The following is a 19,321-nucleotide window of genomic DNA, read 5'->3' on the forward strand; positions in this document are numbered from 1 at the left end:
GTGGAGAGGCCTCTTGTTCTGGTGGAGGGGGCTCGTGTCCCTGGACCCCAGGCCAAGTTGACAGCATCCCAACGTATACATACACACATGACAGAGAGGTCATCTTCAAACCACTCCATGAGTTGTCACACCCAGCCTTCACCTGCTTAGATGTCCACGCTGCATGTGAGGAAAAATTAGAGTGCATGATTAAAGGTGGAATATTTCAATTTCCACTTTCACCATTTAAAAAGACAAAGAAAAAGCTTTCAGTGGCGTTAGTTTTTGGCAAGACGTCAGAGTGTCGCCATGCCCGCTGTGAACGTGTCAGAAAAACTAAGCGATCATCAGAAATCTTTATTATGCAGAAAACAGCATGTAACGTATACTAATTTGCACAAAGGCATTTTGGCAGTTGATGGCAAGTGAAAATGCAAACACAAGAAAGTCAGAATACCTTTAAAATTATCCAACAAATGCATTTATTTAGCCAAATTAAGTACATGGTTACAAAGACAGCTGGCAGGATTTCTATGGTACCTCGATTATGGTTTCAACTGAAAATGCTATATAGTATAACTCAAGTGTTACATGTGTGATTCTCCTGTAAATGAAAGCAAAGTCCAGCATCTTGTGTACTGCTCATGCATAACTACAATAGTATATGACAGCTGCTACTATCCTGTACTTATATGTACTTAATGCCCTTGCAACCTATGATGTTACAATGTCATTAACACACAAACAGATTATCTTGGTTTTAACAAATGGAATGTACAAACCAACACACAGAACATACGACACAAATATATACAGATTAGACAGATCTCAGCCACCCGATCCAAATATACAGTAAACATCTTACAAAGTTGTTTAGTCTGTTTTTAGCGTTGTGTACCATATTCTTCTGATCTTTCCACCTGATTTCCCTGACAAGATTCCCTTCTTATTCTCACTCAAATACTTAATGCAGGATAATCCAGATTATAGCCATTACTGGATCCACTAAAGCAGATGATACAAGAAAAAAAATACATGTAGCTATAGTGTTACTTCACCAGATTATGCAGCTTTTTTTAAAGGATGGTTCGAGAGTGCATTTGTTCTTGTCCATAAGGTGAAATGAGTGAGCAGAGAAACATGTGACATCTCACTCAAGGGTAGTTCAGCAGGATACAAGGAGACAATGGCTGCAGCAGAGATCGTATCTGGATCTTGTACAGATGTTAATAAAAACAGAATGCAATGATTTGCAAACATTTTAAGCCCTATATTTAGTTTAAAATGTCACAAAGATAACAAGACAAAAAAATGTAAATAGAAAGATTTGCACTTATTTTGAACTTGATGCCAACAAGGTGTTTCAAACCAGCTTAAATACTAATACTACATTAGAAAGGTTCATTGTAGTGACTATAGTGACCAAGGCAAATTAGGGAGGCATCCTTCACTTAGTGAGACTGTGTGGGCTAATAGTTCAGTAATAAATGTGATGTCTCCAGAGGACATCAGTGAAGCTGACACTGAAACTAAAATGAAACATCTGACAACCATTTTCAGTGAACGGCTTCTTGCAGTTGCCCACAGTGTATGTAATAAAAAATGGCATTCAAAGTAAGAATAGAAAAAAAATTAATCTAACAATATCCAGAAATACAGCTGCCTGGGCCAAGCTCATTTAAAACGGACTTGGATGAAGGGAAAAACTGTCCTGTGGTCTGACCAATCACAATCTGTAATTCATCTCTGACATCGTGGACAATGTGTTGTCCGGGCTAAAAAAGGGAGACGGATCAATCAACTTGTTATGAGTGTCCAGCTCAAAAAGCCAGATGATATTCGGTTGCATTGTGCACACTGCACGGCTAATATGCGTTTTAATGCTTGGTGATATTGCTCCAAAGAAAGAGGTGAAGAAAGCAGGTGCTAAACTGTCCAGCCCAGCGTTCGGACATGTCATAAAGAAATTAAAAATATGACAAAGAGGACTAGGAGCTGGTGACCACTAAAATCTAAAAATGGGAAAACATTTTGCTTTCAGACTAGTGCACCTGCCTTCCTCATAGTGTTAAAAAAGCAGTAGTCAGTGGTAAACAAGCCCTTGTTTTCACCTTATTTGAAACATATTACTGGCATCAGTATCAAAACATAACATCCAACGACATCTTTGCACTGTTTACAATTAAATATAGGGTTTTAGCAACATATTGCATTCTGCACAGCAGCCCAGCATTTTAGGAGACAGAATTGTAATAACATATGTATTGACCAATATGTATTTTGTGTTTTAGCTCAAAGCCATCTGTCTAAAAATACAAGGTTTTTACGTAGTGCATTTTAAATACACCTTTTGCAGCAAAACAGGAGAAAAGAACGTGTAAATAAAGCAGCATGATCTTAACATCAGCATTCAAACATGAATGAGCAAACATGAGCAAACATAAGGAAACACCCATCTAACACATACACACACGAAAAAAGGTAAGAACTGGAACTACATTATGAGAATGAACATTTACATTTAAACAAAGAGGAAAAAAAGTGCAATTAGTCTATGATTAGAGGTCAGAAATGGAGTCCCGCTACCTACATACATCCTATCTATATTTTACAAAATCACACGTACAACTATGCAAAGGTTATTTGCTAGCTCTCGCCTAATCAGGAGAAGAAATTAACATTAAATCAGTTGCAGTGCTTGTTCTTCTAACTTGGAGAAATAAAAAACTGAATGGTTGCCCAATCCTAATTTTGAAAGAAAAAAAGACAATATAATTTCTCAATAATTTCTCTTAAATGTTTTCTTTTAGAAATAAATAAATTAGTAGACATTAAATAAATAAAACCTACAGCCCTCACATAAAACCTAAATCCTTCTCCAACAAAATGCTTGTTGCTGAGCACTAATGATACGAACGTCTGACCAAAACAATGGCGGCCATTCATTCCCTAATAGAGAACTGCTTTAGAGCAAGTGAGAGTTTTTAGGCTGTTTTGGCAGCAAGATTAAACTTCTTTGAAACTCACGGTGTCCGATTTATATTAATATCTAAGCCTTAGAGCTGTCAGATAATAAATAAAACAAACAAAAATAAACATTAAGGTACCCTTCCATTTTTGAGGTTCTTTCACATGTACATTGCAATGAAATACATTCAACCGATGTCTCCACCGACTCTATGGCCTTGGAAAGGAAACGCTGTGTTATAAAAGGAATAAAATAATAATAAAAAAATACCATCACAAGTGCTATCCAGTTTGCCCTCGAAAATACTGCTCCTTTCTCAGCAGCAAAGTCAACTCAATAGTGCAATACTGACAGCTTCCTATTTCCATCCTAAAAACTTCACATGGAGTCCGATTGGCATTCCTCCTTAACATAACACTGCTGTCACAAAAAACATGTAAGTGCATTTTTTTTCTCATTTAAAAATCAATAGTAACATTACACACTCACCAGCCACTTTGTTAGGTACACCTTCCTAATATGGGATTAGACCCTCTTTTGGCTTCAGAACTGTCTTAATTCTTCATGGCGCAGATTCAACGAGGTGCTGGAAACTTTCCTGAGTGATTTTGATCCTTATTGACATGATAGCATCACATAGTTGCTGCAGATTTTCAGCTACATCCCAAAGGTGACTGGATCTGATGGGGTCTGTTGTCTGTGGATCCCATTTGAGTACAGGAAGGCAGGATGGATGCATGATTTCATGTCGTTTACTCCAAATTCTGACCCTACCATCTGAATATTGAGACTCGTCAGACCAGGCAAGATTTTTCCAATCTTTTTTGTACAGTTTCAGGGAGCCTGTGTGAATTAAAGCCTCAGTTTCCTGTTATTAGCTGACAGGAGTGGCATCTGGTATGGTCTTCTGCTGCTGTAGCCCCTCAGCTACATCAGAGGTGCTCTTCTGCATATTTTGGTTATTTGAGTTACTTTTGCCTTCAGTCTGGCCATTTTTACCCATTTTGAATTTTGTATCTGTAAAACCTAGAGAAGGTAGTGATGGAAAATCCCAGCAGATCAGCAATTTCTGAGCACCAACAACCATGCTGTGTTCAGTCACTTAAATCACCTTTCTTCCTCACTCTCACGCTCGGTGTAAACTTCACATCATATGATCATCTTGACCATATGATATGCCTTGCGTTAATGAGCGGTCGAGCAGATATACCCAATAAAGTGGCCAGTAAATGAAGTCTGTACTGCGTCAGTTTACAACCCATGGCGTGATTTCATTGTACACGGGTGTCGGTAAAAAGCTACAAATGCTGCACATACGTGTTTTTTTTATCTGCTAACAGCAGTGGGACAGTTTAGTAAAAACATGCAGGAGGAGATAAACAATGAGTAGCGCTACATCTTATAATGTCTTTCATGTCTTTAAACAATATATTAATAATATACAACTCAGAAGCAGCCGCTGCTGGTGATACACACTATTTCTGCAGCCTACTCTATGTGCAGGTTGATTAAAAGAAAAAGCCTTTTTGTATGTGTACAAAACTGCTCATGACTGCTGGCAAACAGAGAACACTTTGGGCAGTTACCTCAAAATGCGTTGAGAACAAAACCTCTGTATGGACGTCACTGGCAGTGCACTTCTGCTTCAGAAGAAAAATAAAACAATTTGTCTTCACTGGATTGTCTCTTACAAGATTCAGTGGAGGTTTTAGTTGTCGGACAGATGTAGTGCTGCCTGCGTAGTCGAGGGGACGGCTTTAAAGCACAAGCGCCCTTGAGACAGAGGTGGACGGTGGGTAGGGATTCAGGTACTGACGAGCCTGTTCTGTCATGATCAGTTGGTCCTGCGTCTTTCCATAAACCACTGCTTCCCACTCACTCACCTGCACAGAAGGTGATCAGTGGTTACTGTGATTGTCTGTTTCTACCCTTTTCACAGCATTAACTACACATTGACATTAATGACAGTTGTTTTGTTTCGTCATACCTGTGCAGTGTTGTGTTTTGTTGCTTTGTTAGAGGTCGGAAGCTTCTTCGTCCGAGGGCTAGTAAAGTGTTGAGTATGAACGGCGACTCCTAATGAGAGCTCATCTTTCCCAGAAGTCACAGAATGGCCACACTCGTCTCTCTCGGAGATCGGAGAAACCAATGAAGAGCTTGTCAGTAGACCTTCATCTGACACCTGCAACATGGCATTCTTTGAATGGTGCAGGTTTTAAGAAAGCAGTAGATTAAGAGTAATAGTAATTACATGGTATTTATAAAAATACTTTTACTTGGAAAGGGCTCCAGGACCTGAAGCTGATTTGAAGTGTGGTCAGAGAGGCTTACCTGTGCATCGTCGAGCTGGTCTTGGAAAAGTTCAGTATTAATGCTTTCTTTGCCCCAAGGGTCCAGGACAAGAGACTTGCGCACTTTTCTAGCTGGGCCATCCATCTAATTTTGAAGCATCAAAATGAAATAAAATTATTTCTTAGTTTTTTGATGAGGTGTTGAGGTCATGAAGGTTGTATTTCGTGACTTACGTTATGTTTCCACACTCTGTAATCTGGCTGTAAGTCTGCTCTGTTGAAGATGTCTGTTCCGGTCTCTTGCTTTAGAACTTCTCGAATGTCTTCTTCGAGAAAGGCCAAAGGCTGTGGCTGCAAAACAAAAATGGATGAGTATAACCACAAAAAAGGCAGCAATATGTTCACCTGCTTGCACCAGAATTTGGCAAATTTACCTCTCTCTTTAGTGGCCCGTGCATTTTCTCCTGGGCAGCCAAAGCATTTTTGAAAGGAGTGGGTGTCCTCGGAGTTGGAGTCATGACTGTTTTGCAGAATTTAGGAGTCCTGGAACTACATATTTGTAATTGTGATTACACTAGTTTTCTGCAAGCAAAAAGATCTTCTGATATACTGCTTACAGCCGATTCATTTACCCATCATTCTCTTTCTGGTGTTTAGGTGTGGTATCTTTTTGAAGGGGTGTGTTGAGCAGACACCTCTGACCGCACACAGGAGTTGAGGTGAGGGCGGGGTTTTCCAGATTGAGATGCTCTGGCACTGATATGTTGCAGAACTGAGGAGAATGAAGACATGGCATATTAGTCAAATCACTGCATCAGCTGTAATGGGAAGATGTTCTCTGAAGTAAATTATTAAGATAATTACTCGTGACGGGGTAAATGGCAGTGTCTTTATAGGTGTTTTCTTGGGAGAATTTGAAATATTTTCCAAGAAGGAAGAGCAAGTCTTGTCACACAAAGGAGATGGTTCCCCCCTCTCTCTTCTCCTCTTCCTCCCAGTGGAAGCCTGGGTGGGTTTGGATGAGTTAATGGGAGTCAGGGATGTAAGATCTCCCACACCAAATGGAGCACAGTTCCTGTCTTGGCCTAAGTCGGTAGTGGCAGCGTTGACTGGGTAATTCACTGAATTGTACATGGTGCTCTCTTGCAAGATAGTGCTATAGGCTGCCTGGTTGTGCCTGGACGGCGTCGCCGTCTCTGACAAATCAAAACTGGCCACTTCGTTCCATGCGACAGGATCCTGCAGAGCAAAACACATCTACAGTAGATCTTTAATACATTCACAATATTTGGCCAACAAATTTACACAGAGTTATGTTTGTTCTGTGTTCATCTCCATTTGTTACTCACTGAATCAATAAGCTCCATGGTCTCTGCAAATTCTGGTATGGTCTGCAGGGTGGACAGCACTGTGCTGGCCTCTACAGCCAGGAACTTGCTGGGCGAGACAGGAAGCGGTGCTGGAGCTCCCTGCGGGATCTCAGGGCCCTCCCAGGGTCTTCTCTCTGCTTGTTCTTCCAGGCTACTGCTACTCGTGGTTAGCGTGTCATCTGACACACTGTCTGGCCATGCTGGGTACTGCTCCAAACTCTGAGATAGAGGGCAGCAGGGGACGGGTGGGGGTTAAAGACACTGCTGTTAGATCTTTGGCTCGTGCAGCAGGATGGTGTCTGATCTGATGGGTTTGGCAGATGTGGTGTAAAATTATTGCTAATTTGCACGAGTTTGGAAATTATGTGTAGGAAATGATGGGAAAAAATTGTACAGTATAAAGTCGCTCACTGAAAAGAATAAATGTGAATGAAGTATGAAAACAGTCAGTGCAGACAGAATAGAGACTGAGAATGCTTTAGTCAGAACCAAACTGCGGGCTAAGTGTGGGTATGGTAGGATGGCAGGGAGTGAGGGCTGGAGGGGATGAGGGGGCGGGATCAAGTTTAAAACTAAAATAATGGGCGAGGTGAGGGGTGGGAGCTAGGGGGACTACCAAGCACAGCTTCAGGCCAGTCTGAGTAAGTGGCGAGAAGGGGAAAGTAGTTACTATTGCAACACTACAGCAAACAGGCTACAGACACGCATACATGCCCTCATTCTTGTTTTAGAATATATACACTGCAAAAAGTTCATTAATGAAGGCCAGTTAGAATCAAATGCCAGGATTTTGGACTTAAATAAACTTTTCGATATCAATATATTGTTTTTTCAGATTATGTAACTCGCTGTTTATTTCACTTTGACGCGAAGACATATTTAATATAAATATGAGCCTTTTTACAGTGTATGTACTGTAAGCTATTAACACACGCAGGCTATGCTGACTAAGAATGCTAACACACATTCAGTGTGTGTTCTTACACATGAACCTCTGCACTGCACTTGTTGGTGGACTTCACTCTCTGCTGACATAAGCAGCAGTTCAAGCTCCTTAATTCTTTGCTCTCTGTCAGGATCATCCAGGCAGGATGGCTGGAATAAACAAACATCACGGAGGAAGAGGAGGCGAAAGGAAAAGAGGAAAGAGTTACGAGAGTTAAGAAAATCAGGAAAACAAGACATAAACATAAAAACACTGCAACAACAGCACTGACATCGCACACCCTTTCAGCTGTATTTTGTGTTAGGAGAAAAAACAGGACGTTCAAGTTTTTGATTTGAGCTCCAGAGTTAGCAATCACAAGTACAACTACAGAAAGACCAGAAAATAAAGAAGTCAGACATTTTCCCCACTAGCATGCAAAGAAACCTTATAAAAGACTCACTGATATGAAGCTTGAATTTTCAGGAAGACTGTCCATCATGTGCCCACCATGAGGCTCAAATGGAAAACCACCCGTCTGCAAACAGAGCATTACACTTAGCTCAAATAGCGCCAAATCACAACAGCAGTCACCTCATTGTGCTTTATATTGTAAGGTAAAGATCATAATAATACAGAGAAAACACAAACAATAACATGTCTCTTTATGAGCAAGCACTTGGCAACAGTGGGAAGGAAAAGCTCCTTTTTAACAGGAAGAACATCTGGCAGATCCAGACTCAGGGAGGGGCGGCCATCTGCCGTGACAGGTTGAGGGTGAGGGGAGGAAACAGGACAAAAGACACACTGTTGAAGTGCAGTGGTGTATAAACACATAAAGGGGAAGGTGAGTGAAGAAGAAACAGTGCATCATAGGAAGCCTGCAGCAGCCTAAGTCTTTTTCAGCATAACTAAAGGAGGATTCAGGGTCACCTGATCCAGACCTAACGATATGCTTTATCAAAAAGGAAAGTTTTAAGCCTGATTTTAAAAGTAGAGATGTCTGCCGAATCCAAACTGGGAGCTGGTTCCACAGGAAAGAGGCCTGAAAGCTGAAGGCTCTGCCTCTCATTCTACTTTTAAATATCACAAGCCCACAGTCTGAGAATGAAGAGATCGATTGGGGTGATACGGTACTATGAGTTTTTTACAGTTAAATGGGCCCTGATTATAAATGTTGTGTTTGAGGTGAAGCATGTTTTAAGTAAGAGGACAAATGAAACAAAGACTGAGGATGGACCTGGTTTGATGCTGTCATAGCCACAGGGCTGCGGTCACAGTGCTGGGGCTCTGTTGGAGTTGCAGGACACTGCCTGTTGTGGCGTCTCTTCCCATTAGCAGAGGAAGTCTTGCAGCCATCTTGCAGGTACCCCTCATGCTCCACTTTTCTCTTCATGGTGGAATTCCAGTGGTTCTTGATGGAGTTGTCCGTTCTGTTAGGGGATAGCATTGCTAGTGTGACTCACTTACATTACTTAGACAGGAAGCACAAACAGACAGTGTGTGACGCACTACACTACCGTCCAGGAAGAAGCTTAGAGATCTCAGCCCAGCGGTTGCCAAGGCGTTTGTGGGCTTCATAGATGATTCGATCCTCTTCCTGAGTCCATGAAGACTTCTTAACTTCTGGGTTGAGGTGGTTGTGCCAGCGTTCACGGCACTGCTTTCCGATTCTTCCCTGGAGGTGCTTCGCAATCACTGACCAGCGCTTGGGACCATATTTATGTACGAGGTCAATAACCTGCATAAACACCACCACGTGGAGGATATTCAGTAGAAGCACAAGTAAATAAATTCATGGATTTATGAATGAATGGGGTAGGGCCCTAATTAATTCTGCCACTCTATAAACTTGTTCAAAGAGTTCAGATTTCTAAGAGAAGCAGTGCTGTTTAGAAACCTTCACTATAGCAACAGCAGAGCTTGTTTGGCTCTTTCCATCGAGGCTGAGAAATGTTGTGATGTCACTTTTGGCAGGCTAAGCTATAATTGTAAGATCTGTGTTTTTGTTATGATTCCAACATTTCGGAGGAATGACACACCATTCATGACATTCTTGAACAACAGTGATCCATTTAAGGAATGCATCGCTGGTCTAACAGCAGGAAAAGGTCTTCAAGCTTTGCTTTGTAGGAAAAAAAACTAATTAAAAAAGCGGCTGGCTGCTAAACCTCTTACTTGAAGAGACTGTTTTATTACGAATGACGTAGTGGAGAATTTACTTTAGAAAAAAATGAAAAAAAAAACCTTCTTGGCGGGAAGTAAGCATGCACATGTGCACAGCCTGGTTATTCTGAAGCTAAAGGGTACATTACATATTGTGGCACTTGTCTTTGTATTGTGTGTTTTCAACCTGTCTAAACTGCTCTCTCCCCTCTCTGCCATATCATTTACCCATTTTGTCACCAATGTTTCTGCACAAAATAGGGATTCAGAGCTCGTCTTACCTTTTGATCCTCCTCCTTTGTCCATGGTCCTTTCACTAGCTCTGGATTGAGCACCTTCTGCCACCGGTGCTGACACTGGCCATCTGTCCTCCCCTGTGATAGAGATACACAAAGAGCAACACCTCATTACAGTAGTAACTGAAAGAGATAAACCAATATGGTGTAAAGTAGTAACATTTTTGTTTAATGAAATTACACAATTGAAATGTGCTTACTGGAAAAAGGGTAGCTATTAATTTCCAGGAGTCTGTTCCGTGCTGCTCAACAAGCTTTTTCAGCTTTTCATCCTGAAGAAAAAGAGAGATGGAAAAAAAGCAAATGGTACAGAGCGCGTGTAAGGCATCTTGTTCAGCATTTTCACATAAACACTGTTATACAGTTACCCTTAAAGATGTTTGCGAGGAGATAAAAGCAGAACGTAACATGCAATGCCTCAAGTTAAATCTTTCCAACAAATTCCCAGCTCAGATGTCAGATCTCTGATAAACTTACCTCATCTCGTGACCACTTTACTTTGCACAGTGTCTTTTTATCTTTGCTCTTCTCTTTACTCTCTGGATCTGTGGACTGCAGCTCTTCATCCTCATCATTGCTAAAATATACAAGGCAGTAAAAGAAGAGCACATTTAGACCACAAATGGAGCCCAAGACTGAGGTATGAGGTCAGTGCCTGTAAGCTAATATATTAGACATCAATACATGGACACCAAAGCTGTAAAAAGAAATTACTTGAGAATGGTGTAAGAAGCTTAACTATTACTACAGGATGAAGGCTCAGTGTAATTAAACGGTCTTGTGACCAAGTATATTTGCCTACTCTTTGCTTTAACTTCATCTGAAAGAAATAAAATCCCTGTTAAAAGAATTAGACTTTAGCAGTGAGTTATGCCAAGCTTTTTAGGGGCAGGATTGAGGAAAAGCAGCAGCATGTACCAAAAGCTGACCACAACTCTTTTGATGTCATAGCAAAATAAATAAACAAATACATTAATAAAAGACAAATAAAAGCAAAACTAAAAGCATCAGTGGGCAATAAACAAGCCTTTGACACATCATATCAAAACTGAAAGCAATGTGTTCTTCGTGTATTGCACAACACTGACTCTGGACATTTTAGCTAACCAAACAAATGAATCAATGAGTTCGTTGATGCGGGGATCTCAGTGTGACTGCATTAGGTCACAGGTCTTGAAGATGTAAAGACAGAAATAACATGTCAATTATAATTATGCACAATAAAGAACACAAAATAGAACTACTGATAATATAAAATGTCAGCACACTGCATTTCAAAATTTTTGCATGCAAAAACCTGCTGCTGGGCACTAAAGTCTTTGCAGTATGGGAGCAGACTTTAATAAATGGAGGAGAAATTAAATTCCTGAACAGCCAGGCTTGTTGTCCTGTAGGAGACCTCTACAACCACACATGCACACACAGGGGGTTGGGGAGTGCTCTCTTGAGGTCTTGTATGAAAATGTGGATGAAAGGTCTTCCTTAGAGTGGAAACTTTAGTATACCAATTGAATTTTGGTATGGCCTGATTCCCTCACAAGAGGCAAGAGAAGTTTGCTGAAAAGGAAGGAGGGGCCTAAGGTGACTGGAGGAAAGGAGGGGTCTGCATCAACAGGCTCTTTCACTACCAGAGCTTTATAAGTGTGTGTGTGTGTGTGTGTGTGTGTGTGTGTGTGTGTGTGTGTGTGTGTGTGTGTGTGTGTGTGTGTCTTGATGAGGTGGAAGAGGTGTACTGGGGTGTGGTTAGGGGACTGGCAAAGCCGTAACGGTCCAGTTCAAAAAAGTTTTTAAAAAAAAGGGGGTATACTTGCATAACCTCCTGGCATTTATTCACTTTGAAACTGAAGAATATAAAACTATAATTCTAGGTGGCAAGTATAAGAAGCACCATATTTATATTCAGTGTTTAATCCATTAGGAATACATCACCTGTCATAAGCAATGAATATGAAATAATAACTCTGAGTTGTTCTAATTGGATAGAGGACTTTCTCTAAAATAAAATGTAACAAGCGTCACCAAATAGTATACTGATCTACATCCAGTGTTCAAACAATCATGTTGCTGTTGAAGTTTATCCATATCTTAGAACATAATGAAAAATGCCCTTTATAGAGGCTAACAGACCAAGGTTACAATTTTAAGGTTTCCTATTTTCCAAAGTCTAAAGGTAGCAGTCCAAACGATGCACGGGGCAGTACTATACTGTTCAAATATTCATACTTACTGGGATGGACTGAGAAAATGTGTAGTACTTTTAGCTTAAGCGATGACTATAATGTCTGATTAACAAAACTGATTGATATGAATAATTTTTAAACTAATTAACCCACATTTTTCACATGGTATACTTATACAGTCTAGAAGCTTTTTCTTCCATTGCCAGAAACCCAAGAGACTTAATGCAAAAATCTGTAATGTATAATTAGAGGACACATGCTATCTGATGTGGAGTTTTTTTAGTCTGTGGTTGTTTTTATTTTAAATATTCAGAAAAAGTGAATCTGAGCAGTAAAGATGCATTAATCTGGCTGATTTGTCATTGTCTAGTAATGCGTTTTCAAGGATGATGCTGTTACATAACAGCTGTGTGAAACTGGCTTCACATTCACAGAACATTATTTTGAATGCGAAACTTTCAGAAGCATTGCCACCCATTCAAATTAATGCACGTTTCAGGTTGTTTAAGCTATATCTGAAACGTGGATTTTACACTGTCTATACTTTTCATCGGGGTATGTTATTAACTATAGGTGTTATTCATTAACTACTTATTCATAAATCCCATAGGCAGACCTTATTACAGTGCAAGTGTGCAGGTGCACTTGCAGTATAAGCTGTTTATATGAGGCACGTCGTATTAACTGTACACAGGTGCATTGTGTCACGGGAACTGAATAATGAAACACTGCTGGCACCCACCTGCGTGATTTCACGTTGTCCATGACAGCTGGTAGGAGGACTGAAATTCTTCGTAGATGAACCTGTGCTTGGCAGCTCCCTAAAATCCCTCTTTAATAGATGTGTATCCATAGAAAGCGTTGACAGTCATTGCAGGTTTCTTCGGGATCTGGCTAGCAGCGAGCTAACTAAAAGCACAGTTTATAACATATACTTTCTCCGTACAAGTCATATTCACATCTTCCCAGAGAAAGGCGTTGCTATGTCCTCTTCAGATAAAGGCTGTCTTCAAATGCGGACTCGTAACATAAAAACTCGCTATGAAACTGAAGGTGGGCTACTTTTATTACTCGCCGTCCGGGCTGTTTCTATCATAATCTTTCTCTTCTGTACTTCTGTTTGGCGTTATGATTTTTGTCCATCCCGCCGATTCTCGCGCCCAGCCCTCTGCACAGGCGGCCTCGCCCCCGATTGGTCAGAAACGGGGCCGTGACGAGAGGAGTCGGTTCTCGAAACTGATAGGTCAAAAACGAGGACACACTCGCAAGTGATTGGTTAAGAATTTGCAAGCAGTTCTTTCATTGGTTGAGAATCTCAGGAGGCGAATGTTATAGCAGACAACAGTGTTGTCACCTCTTTCAGCAAAATGGGTCTTTTCATTATGACTGTAGTGGCTCAAAGTGGGTTTCGGGACTTTCTGGGGGCCCTTTGGGGACTTTCAGAGGGTTCTGAGGCACACAGCGCGAAAAATCGCACAATGAAAGCGCAAAAGGCTGCATCATCTGCGCCTTTGTGCCATCGTATACCTTCAGGTGAATGCATTTGCGCTGATGTGATGCATTACTATGGTATATTTATTATTATAATTTGCATCTTATATAAGGACAGCAGCAAAACAGTACCATAAAAATTGGCTTTCCACGAGCAGCTCTAAAAACGGTGTTTTGCTGGCATCTTGTGGACAAAACTTAGGATATCGACATACTGCTTGCAGATTTCACTCATATAAAATATAATTAACCTCTTCATATGGGGTTTATTTCAGTGATATGACAATAGTGACATTTCTGTGTTTGTGCAATATGAAAATATTACAACATTTACTGTCACTACCCGTCCGCAGTCCCATACATACTGTTTTTATTATTCATTAAGTATGCCATTTTTATGTAATGTTTTTTTTTTACTTAAGTACAGTGTAAAATATTTTTTTAGAAAGAGAATGTGGTCAAATGAAATTGGCTTGGTACCAGGCACATTTTTCTTAAGGGATCGAGCGCCTGAAACACGGACAGTTTGTTGATATTGTAAAAAAAAAAAAAAAATACAGCCACAGGGGGCCGTTTTAAAAACGCACTCCCCTGTTGCGCATGTCCCTAATGGTATGCCCCCCCGTACACCCACGTTTCCCTGCCTGAATGCCACTCCCGTTTTATTTTTTCTCCAAGTTTCAGGCAGGCTCTATCATGTTCGTCCATGGGAGGCCGCTGTTAAATATGATTTATTTGAATAAATAACACTTTGATTTTAAATATTTTAGCTGCATCTTATTCAGAATTATTGCTTCGTATTTACTGAGGGTGAAGAATCATTATTTGGCTGTACCAATCTTTCATATCAGCTCTGAAAATATGGTGTTCTCGCTGTAATGTTGCTCTTTACTAGGCTTATTCTGATTTTTACTGTTGCAGTACAAAAAATATGGTTTTCAGCTACAAAGAAAGAGAAGAGTTTAAAACATACTTTTTAAACATATTTATCAATTATTTATATTTAGCAACACAGAGATGCTGCCTCGGGAGATTTTCAGTCAAAACGTAACTGTCCAAAGGGTTCCTTTGTCGCCACCTAGTGGCTAGTGGTATTTACTGCAAACCAGATTACCCATGAATACTGTTATTACCGATTTTCGTCGCAAACATGCACTTGCTTTATAATCAGCATTTGTTTTATTTTCCCATTTCCCATCTTCTCTGGCCTAGAAGCTTCATATTCAACATCCTTTGTCCATTATCCCGTTTAAAGAGACATAACTTACATTCTTTTCTCTCAGCAGTCTGATTTTCCTCTATTCTCTTAATGATCATCACTATACCCCAGCATGCCTTTTTTATAGATCATCTATTAATCATCTACTTTTCTGACGCCCTCTCTGATCTAAATTCTGCTTTGATCTGTATTACATGTATAGTTGTTGTACTGTACTTGTTGCAATATCTGGATTTTCTGAAGATTTCAATTACAAAAGTGGACTTCCAATGATAAGCATGATGAATAAGCATGTGAGACGCAAAGGACAAAGGATGAAATGAATTTAACATTAAACAGCAGGTCAGAGGTGGCTTCAGTTTTCCTCAAGCTTATACTGTGGAGGAAAATGTCCAATTATGTTCTTAAATTCTATGTCAGGGGCTTTAATTAGCAGTCACTGAGCAAGAGCAATCTTCATCATCCTCACTGCAGCAATTTTTCGTGTGACAAGTCAGACAGGGAAGCAGATGTTGCCTTGCTACAGTACATTACAAAACAACACAGGATTCAGAAACATGTTTCTATGTTTGATTTCATATTTGATTTCCAGGCTTGTTCTGTTCCGTGTGTTTTCGGGCCCTGACCTCAGAAAACCACAGAGAGGCGTGGACCAGCCTGCTGCTGTTCTTCCACTGATCTTTACCAAGGTGCTAAAGATCAGTGATGAAATGACAGGAAGTCAAAACACCCACTGATGCTTTGTGAGTGACCTTTGTGCACACAGACAAGTCAGTCTGAGACCGTTATGTGTTACATGAACTTTTAGTATTGAAGAAACAAAATTAAACCAGCTGAAATAATTTTTTACTATTTTATATGTGTGCACATGTTCTGTTATGCAAACAGCATAAACATAATACAGAGGAGGAAAAACAAAACCGGTTTCCTGATTTGTAGATGTTAGGTTTTCTAAACTTATGTTGCAAAAGATTCTGCACAACTTTTTGTACAATACATCATCTGGCTTTCTAATCAGGATTAGTTAAGTTTTTGAACTTAATTTGAAATGCTGAATCGCTGAATTAGAGTTGCAGATGCTAGCTGTTTAATGTTTATTAATTATCAGCCAGGACAACATCATAGGAAATTCTTTATCATTTAATAACGAATGATATAAAATGTGTTTGTTCATCCACAAAATTTCACCATTACATTATAGACAGAAACAGTTGCTGTACATCTTCTTGCATCCATCCTCCTGTCACAGCCTGTGCTTTACAGAGTCTGGTGTCTCTGTAGCAACCGTGTCCACAGTGACATACTTATACCAGAGCAGAGCCCGACAAACTTTACTCCACTTCACTACCAGGCCTTCTGAAGATCCATCACACGTTTGTTTAGGCAAATGGAACATTGGGAACGTTTCTCCAAGTGGTGAAGATAGATGCATGAAGGGCATCTACTCTTAGGAACTGTTGTCCATTTTTGTGAACATCCCTTGCCATCCATCCCCAAAGGTTCTCAGTTGGATTAAGATCAGGGGAAGATGCAGAATGGTCCAAAAGAGTGAAGAGTGAAAGATTGTCCTGGAAGAAGTCCGTTGTCCTGCAGTCATTGTGCACTGTAGCGTTGTCCTGTTTAAAAACCCAGTCTTTACCACACAGACAAGGGCCCTAAGTCATGAGGGATGCTTTCTGCAACATCTGGACGTAGCCAGCGGCCATTTGACGTCCCTGCACCTCCTGAAGCTCCATTGTTCCACTGAAGGAAAAAGTACCCCAAACCCATATGGTGCCCCCCCACTGTGGCACGTAGAAAAACTCTCGGGTGGCATCTGTTTGTCATGCCAGTAACGTTGGAAACCATCAGGACCATCAAGGTTACATTTTTTCTCATCAGGGTATAAAACGTTCTTCCACCTTTCAGTGTCCCATGTTTGGTGCACTCTTGCAAAGTCCAAACGGTCAGTTCTGTGGTGTTCAAGGCGACGAGGCCTTTGAAGATGCTGTCTGATGGTTATGGGGCTGCAGTCAGCACCAGTAACGGCCTTAATTTGGGTCGAGGATCATCCAGTGTCTTGACGGATAGCCATTTGGATCCTCTGGCTCACTGCTGGTAAAATTTGGGGGGGTCTTCCACTTGACTTTTGTTGGTCTGTAATCCTCAGCAGTGATGCCGCGCTTCAAGTGCTTATGCAGTTCAACAACCCGACCATGCTCAAAAAGGGAGCGATTTTTTTTGCCTTTACCATCAGAACGCCATGGCAGTGTGACTACCTGACAGAAAATGACAGTGAATCCACATTTGTGCCCAGATTTGGCCTTTTAAAAGCATGTGGTCTTAAATTTTTGATCAGCTGTAAAACAGCCTGTTTCAGTTTAAGTGTTGTTCCCAATAAATTGCATGCTCAAAAAATGTTTTGTCTCACCCCCACTTTTTCTTGTGGCATGTTGAAGCTCTACTTGGAACTTGTTAAGATCTAACTATGCAAAATATGATTTTTTTTAAAAGATTATTTATTTATTTTGCCATTTTTCATGTCGAAATGTACAAATATATGATTGTGGGATTTGTATAGAGTATTTGTGTACATCACATAAATGTTGTCAAGCACACACATTACAATCATTGAAGTATTATAATATTATTGATTTTATTTCTTTTTATTATTTCTTTTAATTTTGCGTTACTTTTGTCAATTTGTGGCATAGGCCCACAAACTGAAAACTATTCACACTCATACAGATACAGTTTTGGTTACTATCAAGATGACTTAAAGGACAGCCGATTTCAGCAACAACAAAAAAACTTTTTAAAAAAGTAAAAACTATTTACTTCTCACTTTAGCTATTAAATATATGTAAATATTCAGTCAAAATGTAGATGTCAAACTTTTCTTTTTAAAATATTTACATTTAATGTTGGCTTAGCTCTTCAGATTTGTTGTGGAGAGCACTACTGGGGCCTTTCTCTTGTATCAGCTCTGTCAGGTCTGACCTGGACTACAGTGTGTTTAGGTGTTGACCACAAAAGGTCAGACACAAAAGCACTGAAAGTTTAAATCACACTTTTTTGTTAAAAAGGATATTACCACATTTATGAAGCACTATATTAAATAATATGAACTAACAAAATATTAATAATTGCATTATTATTAAATGATTCATAATTGAAATAATTCATCGTGGATACTTCATAGTTGCTGGCCTTCAACTGTCTGAATACTGTTATGATTGTTGGGTTTCTGTTGCCTTCTTTCCTGTTGGTGGCGCTGTTGAACTGTTGGATTTCGTCAGAATCAGAGTAAACCAGCTGTGCCAAGCAAACATGACCGGAAGTTTTTGTTATCCCAGGAAAATAAGAGCCCAAAAATGTTTATTGCGTAATCAAAACGTCGTGATTTTATTAAAACACAAGTTTTGAAATTTTAACCAAGGACATTTGTGTAATTACATGCATACAGAGTTATAGGATAGCTGGCCAAAATTATTTTTAAATGCCTTTTTAATCGCCAGAGTAAACAAACTCATAAAACTAAAGAAATGTTGGCAAATTTGCTAATTTAGTTAAAGGTGACTGTGTCCTTGAAGGCCAGTGTAAATTGTTGTGTAAATTGTGTAAACCACTGTTCAGGGACAAAATATAGATTTTATAAAAGGTGTTCCAAAGCATTTGAAATACAAAATATCTCTCAAGAATCCAAACATATCACAGGTTCTTGATAACCAAAATTGCATGTCAAATATAACAGTTAAAATGAGTTCTAAATGCATACTTGTTGTTCGGATTTTGTTGACGCATGCCTTTATTTAGATTGGAAAGGGAATCAACAAAACAGTGAAAATGACAAAGACGAATAATGCAACATTTCAGCTCCCAGAAGTCAGTCCTCTTTGATGTGCTTTGTATTTTTTCTAATCTTTTCTGACTAGATTGAGTTGCACTCTCACCAGTCCAACCCTGTTACACACATTTCCAAAGGAAGGCAAATTAATTGAAAAGATTCCTTATTTATATGACTGCATGTATCCTTGACTTTCCATCATCACATGTATCATATTCTACAGCTCGCACCTCTTACAAACACATGCTAAAAACATATATGTAAACATAAATAACATAAACAACATTTCTGTTGTCTGAAATATATATAGCTATGTACAAGCACAAGTTCTATATGTAATAAGTCATTATGTCTTGTGTAAATGGTTACTCAAATTGTAACCCTGTTACCATGTCATGTTAATAATATAATCGTAAATGTTTTTCCTAGCTCTGAATCTATTATCTTTGCACTGGTTTAAATTATTAGATGAGTTTATTTGAGAAAATTTTTGAAAATAAACCAAAAAAGTGGGACTATTGAAAAGTTAGATGTGGTAAGGTTCAAAAGTTGCTAAGATTAAGTCTAAGTCTAAATATTAATTAGTTAACTAACTAAAATATCTCATAAA

The 19,321-nt window shown here is 39.6% G+C and overlaps 1 protein-coding gene across 4 annotated transcripts; it reads right to left on the bottom strand.

Moving 5' to 3' along the window:
- Positions 1-437: 437 nt before the first annotated feature.
- Positions 438-13,275, bottom strand: mybl1 (MYB proto-oncogene like 1). Of its 4 annotated transcripts, none has more exons than XM_085287234.1 (16): positions 12,918-13,275; positions 10,473-10,572; positions 10,196-10,267; positions 9,981-10,073; positions 9,054-9,274; positions 8,774-8,966; positions 7,997-8,071; positions 7,593-7,703; positions 6,588-6,827; positions 6,103-6,477; positions 5,871-6,010; positions 5,673-5,787; positions 5,473-5,589; positions 5,279-5,383; positions 4,935-5,129; positions 438-4,830 (listed from the first exon to the last, which is right to left on the bottom strand). In XM_085287234.1, exons 1-16 carry the CDS (start codon positions 12,938-12,940, stop codon positions 4,705-4,707), a joined length of 2,301 nt encoding a protein of 766 aa, XP_085143360.1. In that variant the 5' UTR covers positions 12,941-13,275; the 3' UTR covers positions 438-4,704. The 4 variants fall into 4 exon arrangements, with proteins under 4 accessions (XP_085143360.1, XP_085143359.1, XP_085143358.1 ...); XM_085287233.1 differs by having other exon boundaries at positions 4,935-5,144; XM_085287232.1 differs by having other exon boundaries at positions 6,103-6,495.
- Positions 13,276-19,321: the final 6,046 nt, after the last annotated feature.

This window comes from Mchenga conophoros, linkage group LG9 (assembly GCF_057382185.1).
Source record: "Mchenga conophoros isolate Kocher_MC1m ecotype Shallow Benthic linkage group LG9, M_conophoros_male_GT1.1, whole genome shotgun sequence".
Lineage (NCBI taxonomy): Eukaryota > Metazoa > Chordata > Actinopteri > Cichliformes > Cichlidae > Mchenga > Mchenga conophoros.

Excerpts from the sequence above, each read along its gene's own strand:
- mybl1 (XM_085287231.1), bottom strand. The coding sequence starts at position 12,940 with ATGGACAACGTGAAATCACGCAG. Across the intron at positions 10,074-10,195 it reads TAATAGCTACCCTTTTTCCA|GGGAGGACAGATGGCCAGTG; the intron begins GTAAGCACATTT and ends TCTCTATCACAG. Across the intron at positions 9,275-9,980 it reads CAAAGGAGGAGGATCAAAAG|GTTATTGACCTCGTACATAA; the intron begins GTAAGACGAGCT and ends GTGTTTATGCAG.